The sequence below is a fragment of the Brachyhypopomus gauderio genome, chromosome 12 (assembly GCF_052324685.1).
Source record: "Brachyhypopomus gauderio isolate BG-103 chromosome 12, BGAUD_0.2, whole genome shotgun sequence".
Lineage (NCBI taxonomy): Eukaryota > Metazoa > Chordata > Actinopteri > Gymnotiformes > Hypopomidae > Brachyhypopomus > Brachyhypopomus gauderio.
In genome coordinates this window covers 4,255,602-4,277,233 of record NC_135222.1, presented here as the reverse complement: position 1 = coordinate 4,277,233, position 21,632 = coordinate 4,255,602, and the positions used below count along the sequence as shown (strand labels likewise).

The 21,632-nt window shown below is 42.4% G+C and overlaps 1 protein-coding gene across 2 annotated transcripts; it reads left to right on the top strand.

Moving 5' to 3' along the window:
• The first annotated feature begins 829 nt into the window (after window positions 1–829).
• LOC143528681 (guanine nucleotide-binding protein subunit alpha-14-like) lies at window positions 830–9,490 on the top strand. Of its 2 annotated transcripts, XM_077024504.1 has the most exons (9): window positions 830–986; window positions 1,086–1,171; window positions 1,603–1,757; window positions 2,731–2,915; window positions 3,955–4,109; window positions 4,976–5,104; window positions 5,830–5,959; window positions 6,204–6,357; window positions 6,895–9,490. In XM_077024504.1, exons 3-9 carry the CDS (start codon window positions 1,607–1,609, stop codon window positions 7,095–7,097), a joined length of 1,107 nt encoding a protein of 368 aa, XP_076880619.1. In that variant the 5' UTR covers window positions 830–986; window positions 1,086–1,171; window positions 1,603–1,606; the 3' UTR covers window positions 7,098–9,490. The 2 variants fall into 2 exon arrangements, with proteins under 2 accessions (XP_076880619.1, XP_076880620.1); XM_077024505.1 differs by lacking the exon at window positions 1,086–1,171.
• Window positions 9,491–21,632: the final 12,142 nt, after the last annotated feature.

The window sequence follows — 21,632 nt, the reverse complement described above, 5'->3', positions numbered from 1 at the left end:
ATAACTCAACATGGAAAAAGCAAAGACTTATCTCTAACTCAAAGAAAAGTTTCTAAGTCATTGAAAGACTAAAGCAAATATGCATATCCATACAATATGAATTAATAAATGTAGTTCTTACTGTTTACATTTATTGAACCACTTCATAGACAACAAAAGTTAACACGTGCACATGATAAGCAGTGGTAGATGCAGAATTAGGTCTTCTTTCTTAACAGCTAGCCTATTTCCAAACAGAAACACAGAGCTGTACACATTAACACAGTGATTCATTATTGTCATCCATACTGTCAATTACCTATTATTCTCATTTAAATGTCATTAGTGATTATCTGTTACAACAAAACAACAAATCTTATGTGAAAATTTGTAACTTGCCACCCCAGGTAACAAAGAAATAAAAATATTCCATGCAAACCTATGGAATATATATATATATTTTGGAAAACATAGACATAAAAGCTGTTCTTCACTTAAATTATAAAAGTGCATGTATTTAGTTGGGGATAAAAAATAAGAAATCAAACACTAGTAATTACTGATCTAAATTAGAGCCCATCACCTTGAATGTGCCTAGTATACATTATGTGAAGTCGTTAGGAAAAACATTCAAATGTTATCTTGAAAATATCCATATGGGAAATATAAAAAATACATATGGGAAGTAATACAGACTATTGCGGGATAACCACGGGCTTCATGATGCAGTAAACATCTCCGAAGAATACTAATTGATCAATTGTAATTAATTTTAAGAAGCTTATTTGTGATCCACAAACTTTGTGAACACCTAGTGGAAAGACAAAAAATGCATGCACAGTGAAGGCTGAACGTGAGAGCAGGCCAACGTTCAGTAGTGTGCAGTTGACTCACGGCGCATTCCACTGATACACAATGGGAGAGCCCTCGGTCAGCAGCTCACATACCCGTCATATTCGGTGGTAGAGGTACACTTTCGTGAGTTTCTGGCGGTCATGATGGCATAGGTGAGAGAAAATAATTCAAAATGACCTTAATTTGCTATCAGGTCTAGTTTTCGAAGAGCGCTTTAAGGAAAGTTAACGCTGCGGTTTGTTTAACTTAAGTTTACCCTAGCAAACATGGATCGTATTTCTCACTGAAAGTCGTAGAACATTTTAACCTTCCGGAACAGGTGTGACAACGAATGAAGGTAAGTGGTTTTACATTCTCGTCTTCTCTCAGGTCAGTCGTTTGATACCATGTTCTCTTGTAGTCTGTTGCCAATATATGCTATAATTGCTTTACAGCTTGTAGTGAGGTATTTCCTTATTGGGGAAAGTCCAAGATTGATAGCCGAACTGTGTCAGTGTCTTTGATCAAGACTTTCTCATAACAGCAAAATGGCACCCAACGAAATCACTGCTCGCTTACACAGTAAACTATAGAAAATACTGAGAATTCTTCATGTTTGGTGTAGTCTACGTTTTTGTTCGACAGTACTCCAGTACATACTGTGGTCTAGGCTACATGTCATGGTCCTACATGTCATGTCGGACGCTTGCGAAGGTTATTAAACCGTATCCCGAATATCCCGAACCACTCCGTACTGTAACCAACAGAAGTTCCGATTCGTTATTATAGGGAGATGGGAGGCTGTTGGAGATGGTGCTACCGAACTTGCACCTGCTGTCTGACGGACGAGGAAAGGAAATCAATCGCAGTAGACAACGAAATAAAAAGAATACTCGCAGAGCAGAAAAAGCGAGAACGGAGAGAAATAAAGGTTCTCCTGCTGGGTGAGTGGTGCTTAGCCTATCCAGATTTCTTATAGCCAAACTTAGATTAAGTTTATGTATGTTTCTCCTGATTGTCTGAGTAATAAAACTTGATAAACATTGTAAACTATGGTTAATTAGGACATATAAATTGATATTCATGGGGATATGAACAAATAAATGAATGCTTAGTACACTGGATTCATTCACTCAGCGTGGTCAGTCAGTGTGGGGCATTTCAGAGATGCATTGTTCATGTGGTTATCAGTTAGCTTGTCCTGAAACAGTTAAGGTCAGAGAATACCACAGTCAGAAAGTGACATGTTGCAACTCATCTAAGGCTACCCTTTTTGGTGTAAAGGGGAGGATCTTTGTCTGCTTCTGTAAGCGTTATGATGATGCTGTTCTATTTTTCTACAATCGTGTCCCTGTTCCCAGATTGATATGATGGTGCTTGCTTGCTGGTTTCATTAGCAAATATTTGCTCTTTGGGAAACAGTGATTAAAGCAGGGCCAGCTTTTGCAGCTATGACTCCCTAATAACATGAACAGCTTGTTTGCATTAGTAGGAGTATCCCTACCACACAGAGGATAAAAAAACAAGGAAAACACAATTAAACAAGCCCTTCTGTGAATGGATATAGCTAAAGCAAATGGAAGCGTGTGAATTCAGAGCTTCTTGGATTCACGATTCAAATCGGCCCCTATGCAACACGCCCTGTGTCAGTCTTTCTTGGTCTGCCTGCCTGTGATTAAAGTTCTCAACTCATGGCCTCATTCTTAGCAGGATAGTTAACATTCCAGTGTATATTGTGTATGTGTAGCAATGCAGAAACAGGCCCGAATCAACTATTTACTATTCAACTATTTACCTATTTACATTTTTAAGGGGTTGATAGGAAGAGGTTACTCTTCTTGTTTGACTGACACATGAATTTTTATGCTTGGAGTTCTTTATTCCTGTTTCACGGCTGTTTTTCTGCCACTCTGGCAGGCACTGGAGAAAGCGGGAAAACCACTTTCATCAAGCAGATGAGGATCATCCATGGGAGTGGTTTCTCCGAGGATGACCGGCGTGCCTTCGCCAAGCTGGTCTTTCAGAACATCTTCACAGCAGTTCAGGCCATGACGACAGCCATGTCCACCCTGAAGATCCCCTACACTAGCAAGCAGAATGAGGTGGGAGGACCAGGGCCCTGCATGTCTTTTGAACAAAGTCAGCTTTTTTTATTTTACATCATATTGTTCATCCATTTTAGCTTAAGTTGTTGTGAATACGGGTCAACGTGGCTATTCAGTCTGACTTCATCGCAGTATATTCACATCAAAGGCTTAAACCTTCAAATGTTTGAGACTTTAGAACACATTTATGAATGCATGCAGCAAATATACAATTCAATAAAAACATACAACAGCAACAATAATACAATAACATTTTTGCAAGAAGATTGTGCTGAGTCCATGTCAGCCTTTATGTCTCGCTCCGAGCTATTAAAAACACATCAAGATTACTTTGCAATTGTACCATAAAGTCCTGAGTTGGTCTGACTCTAAAGACATTTTCAAATTGCCACTCAAAGCAGCTCCCGTGTCTCTCGGCCGTCAGGTGACAGCTATCAAAGCTCATTCATATCATGTTTTATGTTGAATGCATTCCTTAACGGAATGACACTTTTATGAAGAATGTATTTCACTTTCCAATTGCTTCTCCTAACTGACATCACCAGCACTAGTGACCATTAACAAACCACACAGCTTCTGTCTAAGAAACCAGAATGTTAACAAAGTCATTACAATAATCATCTTTTTGCAAAACTGCGGGATGCCACGTTTCTCCCTCGTCACCAAGTAACTTTCAAAAATGTAAAAACACTTCCTACTTTTAAACAGTTTCCCAGTCTTCATTATAGTTATAGTATGTCTGCCCAAGTACAACATTGAATACAGGTGTTCCTTGCATAATGGCATGTAGGTATATATATATATATATATATATATATATATATATATATATATACATATATATATATATATATATACATATATATATATACATATATATATACAAATAGAATATTAATGCTGAAGATAACGATTGATTGATGAAAATAATGTCGGTTAAAGGAGACTCGATGTAAAATATTATCTAACTGTACTCTTTGTATGTTCTTTATTCCTGGATTAAAAAAGAAAAAAAAAACTTTCTCAATATCCACAGAAATATGCACGGTTGATTCAAGACGTAGACATCCATCAGGTGAAACAGCTAGAACAGTGCTACGTGGAGGCCATCCAGCACCTCTGGGCAGACAATCGTCTGAAGATCTGCTACAGTCGACGCAGAGAGTACCAACTCCTGGACTCCACAGAATAGTACGTCCTGTCCACGGCCGTGTTACTGCCGTATTACTGCTTCATCCAAATTCATATGAGTCATGGATGAATTACACAACGGGATCATTTATCTATGCGTGTAGATATGATATCATTGGTAATATTGAGAAATATTGGAAAATGTTGTGATACATTTTTTAACACATACACGCATGGTTTCGCTGGATTACGTTATGCTTTGTGATGCAGTTAATGCAGAGCTAGATACATCCACCAGATGGAGCCACAAATCTGAGGTTTGAAATGAAGTTTGCACAATCTTAAGAATATCACGGTTCAGATACTTTCAATTACCTTCACAGTAAATGCTAATAACTTGTTCTTAGCAGTGAATTCTTGGCTTATTTTTAAAGCTAGTAGGTGAGATTAAAAAGCAAACTTACATTTCTGTTAATTAAACCCCTCATTGTGGATTATCATCAAATTTCCTGTAAAGGAGTGAAACCTTTTTTACTGTTAGCTTTTACCATAAGCCCTTCCCCTCCACACACACACACACACACACACACACACACACACACACACACACACACACCATCTCTTACTACTCACTCAGTCAGTTCTCAGTACACTTTCATGATAAGAAGCACAAACAAACATTTAATTAAGGCAGAAACTAAACCAGCAATGTTGAGAAACCGGCTAAACCATAACACAGTGTACACATCTTCAGAGGATACGACTTCCATGTCATCCCCATGTAATCAACTGCCTCTGTTTGCATACCTCTGAGATGTAATGTTTTGGGTAACACAATGACCCGACATACAGTCTGATGACCCTGTGCACAGTACTGCATGATTACAGCAATGTTACTAAGCTTGCTGACAATGATCCGTTTCTAGCTTCATGACTGAGCTGAACCGGATAGCGGCTCCAGACTACATCCCCACAGACCAGGACGTGTTGCGGGTCCGCTTCCCGACCACGGGCATCAACGACTACTCCTTTGTGGTGGAGAAGATCACCCTCAGGTACAGCTGGGTCCAAAAATGATTCATGGGTTGATGACATTACCAAGACGCCGCCGACTCGTTTTTTCGTCACGCTTGATTTATTATCAGTTTTCATGCCAGCATTAGGATTTCTCGGACATGCCGTTGTGCCCAGAGACGTTAATGTCCTCTGTCCATATCCGGTCCATTTCCTCTCTGCTAAATGGATGACATGATCAGGCAGGGGCTGTTACTTAAATCAACTCCAAAAGCTGCCGATAAATGTAAAAAACACAAGCCAGAGTGGCACACAATTCCAAACATGAAAAGCGTCATTGTGATGCCTTATGTAGTGTGTGTGTGTATGTGTGTGTGTGTGTGTGTGTGTGTTGCTCTGGCATAGATAACAGAGTTGGGGTTTGACAGGCTGTGGGCTGCAAGCTCTTTTAACACCAAAGTATTTAGTCTGCATTTTATGAGTAGATTTTTCTGGCAAGTGAATATTAGAAAAATCTCTCTACCTGTCTGTCTCTCTCTGTGTCTGTCTCTCTCTGTGTCTGTCTCTCTCTGTGTCTGTCTCTCTCTGTGTCTGTCTCTCTCTGTGTCTGTCTCTCTCTGTGTCTGTCTCTCTGTGTCTGTCTCTCTGTGTCTGTCTCTCTGTGTGTCTGTCTCTCTCTGTGTCTGTCTCTCTGTGTGTCTGTCTCTTTCAGTCTCTGTCTCTTTGTCCCCATCTAAAACCCACATTTGTCTCCTTGCTGCCGTAGGATTGTGGACGTGGGGGGGCAGAAGTCTGAGAGGCGGAAGTGGATCCACTGTTTTGAGAACGTAACGTCGCTAATCTACCTGGCGTCACTCAGCGAGTATGACCAGGTCCTGGAGGAGAACAGCAAGGATGTAAGTGGGAGGAATTTGTGCACCTCACATCTTCATACTTCTCTCTCATCTTCATACAGTCTCTCGTGTCCCCTCTGCTGCGTGCTCCAGCCTGATGAGAACTTTCTCTCAAAGCATCTCAGTTCCTCCGACATCCTGATTTGCATTAATAAGTGTCTTTGTTTCATTCTCACTTCCTGGCGGTGAACGATTGACCCCGCCCCCCCCCCCCCCCCCCCCCCTCTCGTCTGCCCGCCCCCTGCAGAACCGCATGCAGGAGAGCCTCACGCTCTTCTACACCACCATCCACTCCCCGTGGTTCACCAATGCCTCCATCATCCTCTTCCTCAACAAGATGGACATCTTGGCCGAGAAGATCAAGACGTCGGACCTGCAGGCGTACTTCGCCAGCTTCAGAGGTGCGACGAACGCCGATGCGGGCGGCTTCGATTACAACGTGCCGGATGGCAAAGCGTGCAAAATCGGTCACGATTTGCCTGGCAAAGACAGCGCTTTGCTTTCAACCTACGTCTTTCTCTTTAGATCTCTGTATCTCCAAACGCACAACCTTCTCATTTACCTCCATTGTGTTGCCCATGGCAACCATGAAACGCTCAGCTTTTTTGTATGGGTGAAAGAGGCAGGATCGCCGTCAGCCCAGATTTCAACCTGGAGCTGGGTGGAGGGCTTTGGCTCTACTCCACCAGCTAAGATGGCTGCATGTGTGGAGGGTGGTGGTGGTGGTGGTGGTGGCCCCATCATTGCACTGAAGTACTCATTCGAACTGATCAGCTCTAATTAAGCCATTAACTGTAAACCAAATAGAAAGGCTCGTTTTGAAAATGACTCCTGCAGGTTTCACAGTTGGTGTGGTTTAGTGTGTTAGCACAGGGCTCAGTCATACAGCACTGTTTCCTGTACTGACCTTTATCTTTTCGTTTTGGCGCCACCTGCAGGAAAGAGGCGTGACGCGGACGCGGCCAAGGACTTCATCCGCGAGCTGTATAAGAGCCAGGCTGTGAACCTCGACAGGAAGGAGAGCAAGAGCATTTACTCACACTTCACGTGTGCCACCGACACCAACAACATCCGCAGCGTGTTCGGCGACGTCAAGGACACGGTGCTCATCAAGTCTCTGCAGGAGTACGGCGTGCTGTGAGTGGCCCAGATCACGGAGGGCTCCGCCCCCAACCCCCAAACCACACACACACCCACCCCCCACCCCCGCCTCTGTGAGACGTTGAGCTCACACGCTACTCTTGACCTTTACAATGGCACATCTCATCAGCCTAGTTGTTTTGGCTGGTACAACTCTAAACAACTTTGTCCTAAAAAAAAAAAAAAACAAAACAAAAATACAATGGAAAAAAACCAAAAACTATTGCACAAAAATGCACAGTTAAGCTGAAAAGACCACTGAAAACGCTCTCATTTCTCCCACCTGGAAACATTGTCATCAGATCCTTTTTCGTTGTCTACTTTTGATCACATGAATGAAGATGATGCTTCGAGTAGTGATGGCATGATGAAGGTGCTGGAGGTTGTGTCCTCGTCTGGTGTCGGGCCGGCAGAGGGCACATATCTCTACAGACACGAGGGATCGTGCGGACTGCGGGACGCGTCTCTCGCCTCAACACATTGCAATGAAGGAATATGCATTTGGAGTGGTGTAGAAAACCTTTGGTGGTCTTGAAGGTGCTGCTGTGTGCAAATTCTGGCTGCTTTTCATTTACACAGCACCACGTGTAGAACTGAGCAAGTCAGGATTCTTCAGACGTCTTTGCAAGCGCGCCAGCTTGCTAATTTCAGGTCAAATAGCTACCTTAAAGTCATACCCCCTTCTGCTTGCTCACCTGCACAGACGGTTGTTGCTACAAACTTCTCTTAGCGTCTTTTCTTTACTGTGAGATCTTCTGACTCGGTCTTACAGCCTGCATTTCCTACATCCTCATTGTTAATGAGCGTCTACTTTTCTGTGCCACTTTTATTTATCTAATGATGTTAGTATTGGACCCAGCCCACATGATCCGCCTGCTGCTTGTGTGCTCGAGTGCAAAGGGGCTGAAATATGAGCAACATACATTTTTCTTCCAGTGTTATTTCTAAATATTTGCATATTTATTTAAATATATGAATATTTTTAAATAACCTAAGCTGAAGTGCCTGAGAGTAATTAAAGACAATTTGATGTGGTGTCTGTGCTCACGTGTTACGCTGCAAAACATTTGACTTCCAATTGGAGAATAATGTTTTGTTTTGACAAATGAAGGAATTAAGCAACTCTTAAATAGCTATGTAAAATAAACAGTGGTTATTTGGTTATAATGATTAAAGTAGTTATTTTTGTAAGAGTTTTTTAACTGAAAGATAACTTTTTAATGATTGGTGATTAAGACACTGTTGCTCTGTAAAATGCCTAAAGTCTCTGATTGAAATATTATGTCACTGTGGTCATTAGCTAGACTGCTCGCAAACTGCATTTTAAGTGATACATCTGCAGCTGTTACTATATGTAATGAAAATCAGGCTTCACATTTTGATTTTAGTACATGAACTATAAGGGGAAAGGGAAAACTACAGGAAATTTATAGGTAAGATTGAAAAACACTGTCACTGGGAGAAACTTCAAATGGACTAGGTCTAGTTGTTTGGGAACGTACACTTTGGGGGTATTTTATTCCGTAGAGGGTGGTATGTGTCCCCACTAACATGTTAAATGGTATCCTTACCAAATTAAAGAGGTAAAGGTGTTGAAATCTGAGAGGGAAAAATTTGGAAAACTCTTAACATTTTGGATATAGTCATTGACTGCACCTTCTTAAAAACTACTCAGTCAGGGTTTGTCAGCTGTGTTTATTGTGTAAGCAAAAGGATAGTATTATTCCAATATTAGTCAGCCTTTAAATATACTAGACATTAGACAATGTCCAGACAAAGCAGACTTTAGCAAGATGTGATACCTACAGTTGTGACCAGGGCTGAATTAGAATCATAGAGAGCCATGTTATCATGAGTCATGCCCCCACCATAAACTTCTTATTAATAGCTATATGTTTTTGCATTAGACCCTTCTTCTCATATATCAGTCAATCAGGTTTTGTTTTTGTTTTTTTGACACTCGTCATCCTTCCTTAGCATGTCCTTGCCCCCCCCCCCCCCCTTTCTCTTGATATGGTTGATGCCACTTTCAGTTGTCCACGCCCATCAAACCATATCACACCTGTGATACTGACACTACCCTTATATATGTTATTCAGTATAAACAGTATACACACAGGACTCAACCAGGCTGGCTAGTTCATCCAACAACATGGATAAGAAAATCTTTTCTGTTGCCAGTTGGTTAGCTCACTACAGGAAGCAGTGTGTGTTTTAATTGGTTTTGTATAATATTCTACGGTGACTTCTACTGTATGGTTGGATGTTTGCTTTCTTTCTGTTTTTATATGTAAACTGTAGCTGTATTTATGCTGTACTTTGAGCATTTTAGGAGAATGGCCGTCCGGTCCTGTTAATCTGTGTAAAGAAATTAAATAAAACATCAGGACTTTGTATCAGACTCACAGGAGCATTCCTACATCCTCCCTTAAAAGGTATTAGCTGACATTTTAAACCCTCTGTTTCATAATATTTATGTTGTGTTTTCCAAAAAAAGACCTTTTTTTTCTCTCTCACACATTGAACTAAGTGGAAATGTCAGTGTTTTTAATCAAATGGATAATTCAGCAGCACTTGTTCCATTTGGAGGGCCACTATACTGATGTGTACATGTGGAGCCCAAGTAGTGACACCAGGTGAGACGCGTGTTCCGCCGTGTTTGAGCATGATGTTTACTCAGCAACTCTGGAAAGCCACAAAATCTGACGTCATGTGGAAATTCCAGTGTTCGTATGTACAGACATCTGATGCTGTTGTTGCTCTGCTACGGTGATGTACTGCTGTGGCAGTGGTGTTGACTTCTGGCACGGTTTCACAAACCCTTATGTATCGGATCGACTGCTCCGCGTGCTCCATAAGCAGACCAGACGTGTTGGATGTCTGTTCCATTCCGTCATACCAGAAACAGACTCGCAAGCTGAAGTGAAAGCAAGGCCATCCACCTGTACTCCACCTATTGCTCCACCTCCAGCCCTATACTCAAGCTCCTCCTGGTGGCTGAGACCGGCTCAGAACACAATTCACACAAAGATGCATCCAGTAACTGTAACAATCCTTCCCCACACCAAGTCTCTTGCTACTGTGCATTTGGGAAGAATAGAAGGAAGAAGGTCTTTGCCCTCTTTGGTTAAGCGTCTCCTCCTGTGGGAGATGAACTAGTGAAGGTCTTTGCTACACCTTTGCTAAACTGCTGCTTTGTGGGTGGTTTTCATGGCTGGCCACTCGAGAGTCTCTTACTACATGGTTTCTGAATTCTGAAACTGTGCTGGAGTGTTTACAGGGAGCAGTGAACACAATGGAACAAACGTTGAGGACTCTGCTTGGTTTAGACCCTCACTAACACTTCCACTGGGTTTGGACCTTTCTTTGTGAGCGGCATGTTGTCGGATTGTGATTTTTTTTAAATCAAAGCTGATCACTCTAGGCCTCACATGAAAGTTCATAAATCCCCCCAAAGTGTAGTGACTCAGCTCCATGGTGGTGCTTTGGTGAAGCATGTGAATTATTTGCCTGATAGAAAGAGTGTTAGAAATCCTCAGCTATGAATGCCAGTGTCTGCTGAGGATCGCCAAGAGCGAAAGCAGTTCCCACCTGCGGCTGGTATCGGATCCCCCCAGAACCAATTAATGAAGGTGCTGGCCATCTAGCTGTGGAAGGCCAGACACTGGGAATGGTCTAAGGATCATAGGAAGAAGACCTTATACCAGGCGATGATACCTGCTGGTCATCTATGAAGTCATAACTTTGTGCACTATACTATACAGTTGTGATCAAATTTATTCAACCCCCAATGCTGCGAAGGGTTTTATGGAATTCAGTGCACATTTGTAATTGTGTTCATAATGAAATCTTACAAGGACTTGTTAAAGAACTAAATGCAACTAAGATAGCATCAATTTTTTTTGTCATAAAGTATTAAATGGCCTTTTTGTGATTTCTTCATTGACACAATTATTCAACCCCTTTACGACTACCACTCCTAAGAACAGAGGTTCATTCCAGTGTTTTCCATCAGGTATTGAAAACCTCTGTGGATGTCAACGAGCAGCAATCAAGCATGATAAGCACCAATTAGGCAGATTTAAAAGGACTGTGATACTCAGCTCCTTCTAGACATCTACTGGTGTGTTTCCAAGCATGGTGAAGGCAAGAGAATGGTCCCAGAAGACAAGAGAAGAGGTTATTGCTCTTCACAAGAATGGCAATGGATATAAAAAGATTGCGAAGTTGTTAAATATTCCAAGAGACACTATCTGAAGTATCATTCGCAAGTTCAAGTTAAAGGGCACAGTGGAAACGTTACCTGGTCGTGGCAGAAAGAAGATCCTGACCGCGACTGCTGTGCGCTACCTGAAGCGTAATGTGGAGAAAAATCCCCGCGTGACTGCTAAGGAACTGAAAAAAGACCTGTCAGATGTGGGCACTGAAGTTTCAGCTCAGACAATAAGGCGCGCACTGCATAACGAAGACCTCCATGCCAGAACGCCCAGACGCACCCCCTTGCTGACTCCAAAGAACAAGAAAAGTCGACTGCAGTATGCCAAAAGTCATGTGGACAAGCCACAAAGGTTTTGGAACAGGTTTTGGAAACTAAATTAGAACTGTTTGGGACAATGGACCAGCGCTATGTTTGGAGAAGGAAGAACCAGGCTTATGAACAAAAGAACACCTTGCCTACTGTGAAGCATGGCGGGGGGTCAATTATGCTTTGGGGCTGTTTTGCTTCTAATGGTACAGGAAAGCTTCAACGTGTGCAGGGTACCATGAATTCCCTTCAGTACCAGGAGATCTTGGAGGAAAATGTGATGGAGTCAGTCACAAACCTGCGGCTTGGGAGACGTTGGACCTTCCAACAGGACAATGATCCGAAGCACACATCCAAGTCCACTAGAGCATGGTTGAACATGAAAGGCTGGAACATTCTAGAGTGGCCATCGCAATCACCAGACTTAAATCCAATTGAGAACCTCTGGTGGGACCTAAAGAAGGCAGTTGCAGTGCGCAAGCCTAAGAATGTGACTGAACTGGAGGCTTTTGCCCATGAAGAATGGGCTAAGATACCCATAGGTCGCTGCAAGACACTTGTGTCAAGCTATGCTTCACGCTTGAAAGCTGTCATAACTGGAAAAGGATGTTGTACTAAGTACAAAAAAATAATGTCACTAGGGGGTTGAATAAAACTGATAATGATGTGAGCACAGTAAAGACATTTGTGGTTATTCCATCATAAATATTATGTTATGTTTGTCTAATTTATAAGTGCCTCTTTGATATAATTGTAAATAAGATGACTGAAATGATCAAAATCAATGTCAAACTGGCCAAAACACTTTATTTCAGTGGGGGTTGAATAAATTTGATCACAACTGTATGTAGAGACAAGAGACTTCCAGCAGCGATGAGATCGTGAACAATAAGAAAATCAGCTCTGTTAATACAAAAACATAATGTCTGAGGCACAAAGGTTCTGTATGATAATTCTTACTGTAGACTGGCGTGCATCTGGTCCACTTGGCCTTAAACAGCACTTCTACTTTAAGCAATCTGCCGTCACACTCCCTATCATACGCCCACGTTTGTAACATCTTCTAAAGGTATAAAGACCAACAATCACATGGCTGAGCTGGGCTTCAGTAGCTGAATCAACTTCGTAAGGCAGCCGGTTCTTCTGCTGGTGCTCAACAGGTCATTTACTCTCTTTAACTTCATCGTTCCCAGGATTCATATAACAATGTTTACCCAGGTTTGAGTCAGTCATATGCCTAATGAAGAAGTATTGTGTATTCTACAGAACGATGTCATCACTGGACATTAGATAGGCCTACTACAGTCTCAGTGTTAGACTGGGTGAAACATTGCCCCATGTTTAGACTACCCCAACCCAAGTATTAAGAACGCACATGGGTGTAACCAAACTGCCTTTGATTTAAGTTATTGTGTAACTATATAGGATTGGTTCAGTGGTTTGTTGTTAGCTGGACTCTGTTTTGATGTGTCATCCTTTTTGAAGTGAATACAGTGTGTGTGTGTGTGTGTGTGTGTGTGTGTGTGTGTGTGTGTATGTGTGTGTGTGTGTGTGTGTGTGTGTGTGTGTGAGAGAGAGAGAGAGAGAAAAGAAAATGCAGGCTCCAGCTCATTCTGAATTGGGATCCAACAGCCCTGGTTACTGTCAGTCCCCATTAATATAACTGACATTCCTCCCTGCTGGGCACCACACGCGTCTCAACCTCCCACCAAGCAACAGCCGGCTGTGGCAGTAGTATTCATCCCCACCAGTGGCCCCGTCACCAGTGGCCCCGTCACCAGTGGCCCCGTCACTGCGCCTGTCGTCTAGTTAGAGGTGTGTGCCATCCTGCTCTGCAAACTCAGCTACCCTTCAGCGTTTTCATTTGATAGCAAATCAAAGTTAAGATAATTGTGTTAACAGACGGACAGGAAGAAAACAGAATCGAAGTTAAAATAATAGTGGAAAAAAAAACTGCACAGTTACAAATCATAATGACAATGGTCTTATGGTGAAAGTCCTGTTTTAGTGATGCATAACATTTCTAACCAGGCAATGCAGACATTATTTTTTAATTAAGGAAATTGTTTCACGTTGTTTTTTCAAAATTGGACTTGCAAAATTTTCCGACCCTGATATAGACTGAAGAATATTCACGGCAGACAGATGTCTGACATTTGGAAAGATGGATTTGCTTTCCTCTTTGCATGAGAGGCATGATTATTGTTGCGACTCCGAAGCTAGCCCAAAGTCACACAACTCATAACCATGCGTCCATCCACATCTATCGACTTCTCACCAAACACCGTGCTTACCAAATATCCTTGCACAGACATAAAATGCATGAAATGTTCGCTTTATCAATGCTAATCAAGGCTATTGAAGTAGCCTGCATGTAGTTATGGGGCCCAGATCCTGTGGAGATGGTACCAATGTGTTCAAAGAAGCTAGACGTCCATTTTCTTTACCCCACCGCCTTTACGTGTAAACAGTTGGTAAAACTACAGTAGGTAAAAGACCACTGCACAGTAAAGCCCCAATATTCAAGCACAGAAACCCAACTGTCAATGAACAACATAATTAAGGAACGAGATCCTAAAGACGGTTCAGCAACAGTCTGTTGTGGTGTACAGCATTAATAATCAGCTTTTGTAGTGCAAGGGACGACAGTCAGGTGGCTGTGCTGATGAAGGCATTACACAGGCCTGTAGTGGACCTAAGACAGCAGGCTGCCCCGCGCGTATTGAGCCGCATACACGCATTGACGAGGTGAGAGTCTTTGTCCACTTCAGCTGGGACACAAGAAGGAAGCAGCTACCCTGCAGAGTCCCGGGGAAGGAGCGAGTGTTCAGAACACCTAGATGAACATGGATTATCGATAATTCGACTGACAGCTCTACCCAGTGAAGGGGAAGTGGAGGAGGGGTCTTCAGATAGTCCAACCTGGTCAGATAGTCCAACCTGGTCAGTCTATGCTGACAAAAAACACAAAATGATCCTCTTTGATAAAAAAAATAATAATACTAATGCACTGTGATATTTCCACAAAAAACATATTTGTTTTAGGTCTTGTGTATTTATCACAGTTGAGACCTCTCTCTATCTCTCTCTCTCTCTCTCTCTCTCTCTCTCCTCTCTCTCTCTCTCTCTCTCTCTCTCTCTCTCTCTCTCTCTCTCTCTCTCTCTCTCTGAAACACCTGGTTCTGTATCCATTTATTAGATTTAGTCGAAACTCCTCAGAGCTTTTGGTTTATTAATGCTGATAAACACTGAACATAAAATGTTTGCAGTTAAAATGAAGATTAATAGCAGAGTTTTGGCCTGATGATCCACAGCGTCTGAATTATTACCATGTAGACAACATTAAGCACTGTCTCTCTCTGCCTGTCTCTCTCACTTTCCCATTTATCTATGTGGTTGGCAAGGCGGAAAAAAGTAAAAAGCAACAGACAGTAACCCAAATAAGACACACTCCTCTAGAGTATTCAACAGTTTTTAATTATCAGTGCCTATCACCTCATCAACTGCTCTATGACATCTGCATAGTGGGAGTGTGAACAAATATTACATGTGCTATTTTTGTTCAAATAATGAAGCAGTTCATTTGCTTGCAGAGCAGTTTGATTGAGAAGTCAAGTCACATCCACTCAGAAACCAGAACCTGTCAGGTGCCGTACCTTGAAAACGCACTTCTGGCCCAGAGATGTCAGATCAACCAAAGCTCACTGACCGAGCCGAGGCACAGATGGCTGCTGAGAAGAGCCCGGTGGCCAGGACAGAGCTGAGCTGGACCTCACGCTGGCCGGCGGCCCAGACGACACTCTATCTGGCTCTAGAACAGCGAGGCGAGACCAGGCGGGTGGAGAACGAGATTTTATCTGCAGCACTGTTGCCCCGAGGGGAAAGTGTCTGTTTCTGCGATATTAGTCCTAACATAACACTATTGCTCCCCTAATGTGGGTGTGGACAAAACTGAAGGCAAAGAAAAAGGCTGAGTCACTCCACTGTTTAATGTTTCCCAGACACGGAGGTGTTGGTCCGTTTCAGTTTGCAACCTCTAGGTGAACGAATTTTCACATTTGGCCATGCGGGCCGGACACGTTAATAAGTCCCATGGACCTGCAGAGGAACTGTGGCATCAAATGTAGAAGCATGTGAAAATGTGTGCATCTCTCCCTGTGTGTGTGTGTGTGTGTGTGTGTGTGTGTGTGTGGGTGTGTGTGTGTGTGTGTGTGTGTGTGTGTGCATTTGGGCGATAGCATGTTGTTATTGTGTCTGTACATCTGTGTCAGTAACATTTGACAAGAGAACGTTTTGGTTTGTGAAAGCCCAGTGAATGGTAACCGTGGAATACTACATACAGTATTATGGCAGGAGGGGACACAAACCAGCCTCCAGAGATCAATAACAGATTTAGATTCAGTTCCCATCCATACACGAAGGGTTTTCATTGTGTCCAAAAGGAATGTACTCAAAATAAGTGTAGATAAGAGTAACAACGCTGCATGCGACGACGTGGAATTCAGTACAGCCTCTTTCATCCTTACAGGTAAGCTAAATTGCAAAGAAAGTTATTTCACAATGGGATTTTTCTCGGTTCAGCGAAGCTCCATTTGATGGTGGCTGTAAGCAAATGGGATGAAGGCTGGGCCGTGAGTCCTGGCACGTCATTGGCTGGAGAGATTCACCTCTTTGTTTCCATATTGCATGTTAATGAGAAGTTGATTTGAAGGGCTGAATGAGTCTGCCCTTTTCCACCGTGCTAAAGCTGTCACAAGATTCACAAGAAGTGCACACTTGTTGATTGTGTTGGAGGCATCCAGTCACACACACACACGCACACGCACACACACACACACACACACACACACACACACACACACACACACACACACACACACACACACACGACATGCAAGCATGTCCAAAATGCACTTTAATCACACACAAACAGGAGAGCTACCAAATGTACTCATAAATGCACAAAACACACATTACTTAACCAGGCCAGAAGAAAACTGGTCAAATCTACAGATTAGAAATAAGTTCAGAAAGTATTTTTCTCCTTGACGGAGCTGGAGTGGATAGTGACGTTTCTTTAACATATTTCATAAACTCATGGCTTTGTCCACCATTGGTGTAGCAATGACTGATAACAACCTGCCTGACCTTTCCTATGAGATATTAGCCAGCACTTAGCACGTTATGCTATAATATTAGAGTCCTTTATAGACAGAGAAGCAAGATATCTCTGTTAGCCTTGGGGAAGAGGAGCATGTGACCTGGACAGAGTGGACTGTGTGTGCTTGGCTCATGCAGGGAGATGACTGTTGTCTTTTCTAAATGTTAGCAAACACATTTGCATTCTGCTGCTGGACGGTCTAGGGGTTCCAGAGGTCAGGGTTGTCTATCCTCATGATATGAGCAGCATGAGATTGCTTTGGGCGGAACGTGAGCCCTGATCTAAAGGACAATGGCACAGCACAGAGTCACAGGCGCTTCCCATGAGACGGTCGAACTCAGGTCTCCTAGCAAAAGGTCGTTTTACCAAACGTCATCCTCTCCCTGGGATTTCACCCTTCCTTTGACCACTTCCATTTCATGGCTTGCAATTAGACATAGAAAAGCATTAGTATTCGGGCAGTATGACTGTGTGCGTGTGAAACAAACATGTCTGGTATTACATAGGATTACGGGGGGGGGGGGGGGGGGGGGGGGGGTCGTTCTGGAGGCACAGTGGGTTTTGTTCACTACTAACTGCCATCTTGGCAGAATTCTGATGTGCATTGTGCAAAAAGAAATTGTTCTAAATAAAGATGCAACTTTTGGCAAGCATTTCTTCTCAAAGTCTAGAAGTTCTATGATATGAACACTTTAATAAATTGTAACTCAGAATTGATAGCTTTATTTGGGGCACAACCCGAAGCATAATGGTGCCGATTTTCAAGAATAAGGGTGACGTTCGGAGCTGTAGTAATTACAGGGGAATAAAGTTGATCAGTCACAGCCTGAAAATCTGGGAAAGAGTAGTGGAAGCTAGGCTTAGAGGAGAGGTAGAGATCTGTGAGCAGCAGTATGGTTTCATGCCAGCTAAGTGCACCACAGATGTTATGTTTGCTTTGAGAGTGTTAATGGAGAAGTATAGGGAAGGACAAAAGGAGTTACATTGTGTGTTTGTTGACTTAGATAAAGCTTATGATAGAGTACCGAGACAGGAGCTGTGGTATTGTATGAGGAAGTCAGGAGTAGCAGAAAAGTATGTGAGGGTGGTGCAGGATATGTATGAGAACAGTGTGACAGCAGTGAGATGTGCGGTAGGAATGACAGATGGGATTAAAGTTGGGGTAGGACTACATCAGGGATCAGCCCTGAGTCCCTTCCTGTTCGCAATTGTCATGGACAGATTTGAATACCCCTCTTGAAAGTGTGCGTTGAAAGAACGTGAATATGCACAATTGAGATTTTAATGATCACTAAACCTGCTATAGCAAATCAAATGTAACAAACATAATAAAAAAACCCAGATGAGATTCATGGTGGACCGAACGTGGCTAACTAAATTAAAAAAAAAAAGAACAGTGGAAGAAAGAAAAGAAGAGAAAAAGAAAACTGTTGTTTACATTACCTGTAAGAGTGAGCCGGACAGATCGGACTGCTTATCAAACCAAACACAACAAACAAAAGTACAAAATGATCATTAACCAAACTTGATTGATGGTGAAATGAGTATGACTATAAGCATAACAGGAAGACTTAACGACTTGTGAGGCATCCTGGGGGAATTAATAGGACCAAGTAGGCTTCATAGCAGATGGAAGGAAGGGAGGAAATAACTGATATAGTTTTGATGTATCATTTAAATTAACTATTAATACTAGCTGGTAATGTCAATTCAAAAGAACATGCCCGTCCTTGTCCATGTTAAACATGGATGGTACAGAGAGTCCATTTTCCATCGTGTTGCTGGTTCATAATGGATCACAAGTTTTTTTTCTGATAAGCGGGAATGGTTTAGCTGAAATAAATATATGCATACATATGTGAAAAATAGCTATCTCTGGGATAAGAAAAGTTTGCTGTCCTGGAAAGTTTTGGAGTCTGATGGAATTTAGGGTGATAGTTCCTTAGGGTAAGAACAGACTATTAGAGGGCTAATGCATTTCCAATCTGTGGATTCTTGACAGTCTTAAAAGAAAAGCAGGGAGGGCCCAATTGGTTGGCAAGACTGATAAGCCGATCAACTACACCATTTTTATGGATTTGTTGCTAGGCATCATGGTGTCATAGTGGTCCTGGTTCTCACCCTGACCAGACCGAAGTTTTATTTGAGAAAAGAGCTGTAGACTATCTTCACTACAAAGGATTTTAAAGTATGAGAAATTGACTAGAGAAAGGGAAGAGGTGCACATATCACCCAAATGAAAAAAGGGTTATATGATCTTAAGAAGACTGTGCTTCAAAGCCAGCCATATTGAACAGGGACCCCCCTGTCTATTGTATTAACGTTTCTCTCTGGCTTCGACAGCAGACAGGCATCAAGGAGTTGGGCAAGACTAGAGCAATAAATCAATATTTTGTTCACAAATACCTCCTTGTTCATATCTGCCCATAGCCCACATAGCAGCAAACTAGAACTGTAATGCCCATAATGCAGTTAATTATACATCAAATTAGATTCATGCCATTTCTGTGGTGAAGACAATTGCCTATAAAAATTTGTCAACGTTCATTTTTTTTTTAAATCTAATTTTCTCTTGTTAGTCTTCTTATTTTCCACAATGATTAAGGTGAACACGCATGCATGCACACACACACACACACACACACACATACACACACACATTCTCATAACCACTAGACTAATTAGTTAAAAGCCGTTGAGCTTTTCCCCTTTCCTTGCAAAGGTTTCTTCACTGTGTAAATGCTGCACTGTCTGGACTAGAGGTGAAAACAAGGCTGGAGAATGAACATTTCCACTTTAATTGTTGAACAGAGAGACCCACTGTACCAAGAAGAGACCCACTGTACCACGAAGAGCCTTCAGCAGCAGTTCAGCAGTTCAGATCACTGCTGCAAACTAGCTGTGCATCCTTGACCAGCTTCTGTGTCTATTTAACATGAACTGTCTTTTTTCCACTCTCTCAGCAGACAGCTTGACTGAAGTAGGTAGAGCTGTCAACATACAGAATTTGCAGGGTATACTGCAAACTACGCCATTAAGAATCTGCATAATAATAAAAGTAAAAAGACATTTTTATTCCTTTCTATACTTCCAAAGTCAAACAAGGGGATGTAAGAAAGTTACGTGACCCTAACCAATACTGTAAGATTATCTAAATGATAATGGTAATGAAACTAAATTGGCTGTTACTTCAATAATCTAAATACTCTTCTCTGATCTAGAACCCCTGGGTCCTTATTCTTCTCCGATCTAGAACCCCTGGGTCCTTACTCTTCTCCGATCTAGAACCCCTGGGTCCTTACTCTTCTCTGATCTAGAACCCCTGGGTCCTTACTCTTCTCTGATCTAGAACCCCTGTGTCCTTACTCTTCTGATCTAGAACCCCTGGGTCCTTACTTTTCTCCGATCTAGAACCCCTGGGTCTCTGCTCCCCTCTGCTGGTTATTAGGCACAGAGGGAAGTTGAAGATAGAGACATGGGGCTAGACAAGCCAGCCCACCCAGTAATTCAATTATAAAGACCCACTGACCTGCACTAACACATGTCCAGCACAAACATGCCAGCCTGCAATGGTGCACACTGGGAAATGTAGTCAGATGCCCTTCCTCTCTCGCTGTTGGTAATGCTGCTTTCATCAGAGCACTATGACGGTTAGTTCGGAGAGGGAGAAGGAGAAGGAGAAGGAGAGAGGGTGAGAGGAATTTCATGCTGCACTGACTATTGACTCTCCTCTTCCTTACACAGCTCAACTTTTCAGTCATGGCGAAGTCGCTGCCACTTAGCGTGCGGTGCAGGAGGGGATCAGGAAGGAGAGAGAGGGAGCAAATGAAGAGGAGAGGGAGAAGGTGTGGAGGGATGAGAGAGAGGGGGTGAAGAAGTAACGGTTAAACAAGATCTGAATCTATCCCAGCGTGATATTAGACATCTCCAAGCATAGTCAGATTATACGTTCATGTTATACGTGGTAGATTTGTTATAAGTTAATAATATAGATTACATTTCTTTATAATGTAATCTCTGGCTCAATTATTATTAGGTTATTTGACTTAACTAATGAAGACTGAAGCTGATCCTGAGGCATATAAAGTGCATCACTCTGCTTTCATTCTCTGCTCTCCTGTCTCCAGTCTTGAGAGACATTGCTTTTTAATCGTTCTTTTCTGCTCCTCCACACCTGACCAATCCAATTGGATAATTAGCAAGCGGTTGTCTTTGGGTGCCGTGAGATGTGTTGCGTCAGAAACTTTCCAGAACTGTTGACTGTTTACTTTGATTTTCAGGTGACTAAACACGTTCCAGAATACCCCTCTGGCACCTACAGCGCTGGATTACTGTACCGTGCCACAGTGGGTCTCCTTTTTGTGATGTCGGGGTGGGAGAGAAAGCAGGGGGGTTAGTGACTGAGAAGGTGATGGAGACTCTGAGATAGAGAAAGATTAAATGGCTTAGTGAGTGAAAAGCACAAAGAGGATTTAGGTGCCAACCATGAGAACCTTCATTTAATCAGAGAACGGATTAATACAGTATCTGTAACTAAACAGCGAGTAATTTGCCCTACAGTAATCAGGTTTACCCGACAGTAATCAGGTTGCCCCACAGTAATCAGGTTTGCCCTACACTATTCAAGTTTACTCCACAGTAATCAGACTAACCCCACAGTAAACATATTTAACCTACTGTAATCAGATTTACCCTATATTCAGGTGTACCCCACAGTAATCAGATTTACCAAGACCATAAACCTTAATCTTCTGCCCAGCCATCTGATTTTGTTTTAGGCGTACTGAAAATTCCAGGCCATTATTGGCCGTTATCACGTCACAGAATGAAATGGAAATCAATACAGTGTC

What these genes read in the sequence shown, in the direction of transcription:
- LOC143528681 (XM_077024505.1), top strand. Translation starts at nt 1,607, where the DNA reads ATGGGAGGCTGTTGGAGATGGTGCTACCGAACTTGCACCTGCTGTCTG. An exon ending in CTCCTGGACTCCACAGAATA is followed by an intron (nt 4,110 to 4,975) that starts GTACGTCCTGTC and finishes ATCCGTTTCTAG; the next exon opens with CTTCATGACTGAGCTGAACC. An exon ending in GTACTTCGCCAGCTTCAGAG is followed by an intron (nt 6,358 to 6,894) that starts GTGCGACGAACG and finishes CGCCACCTGCAG; the next exon opens with GAAAGAGGCGTGACGCGGAC.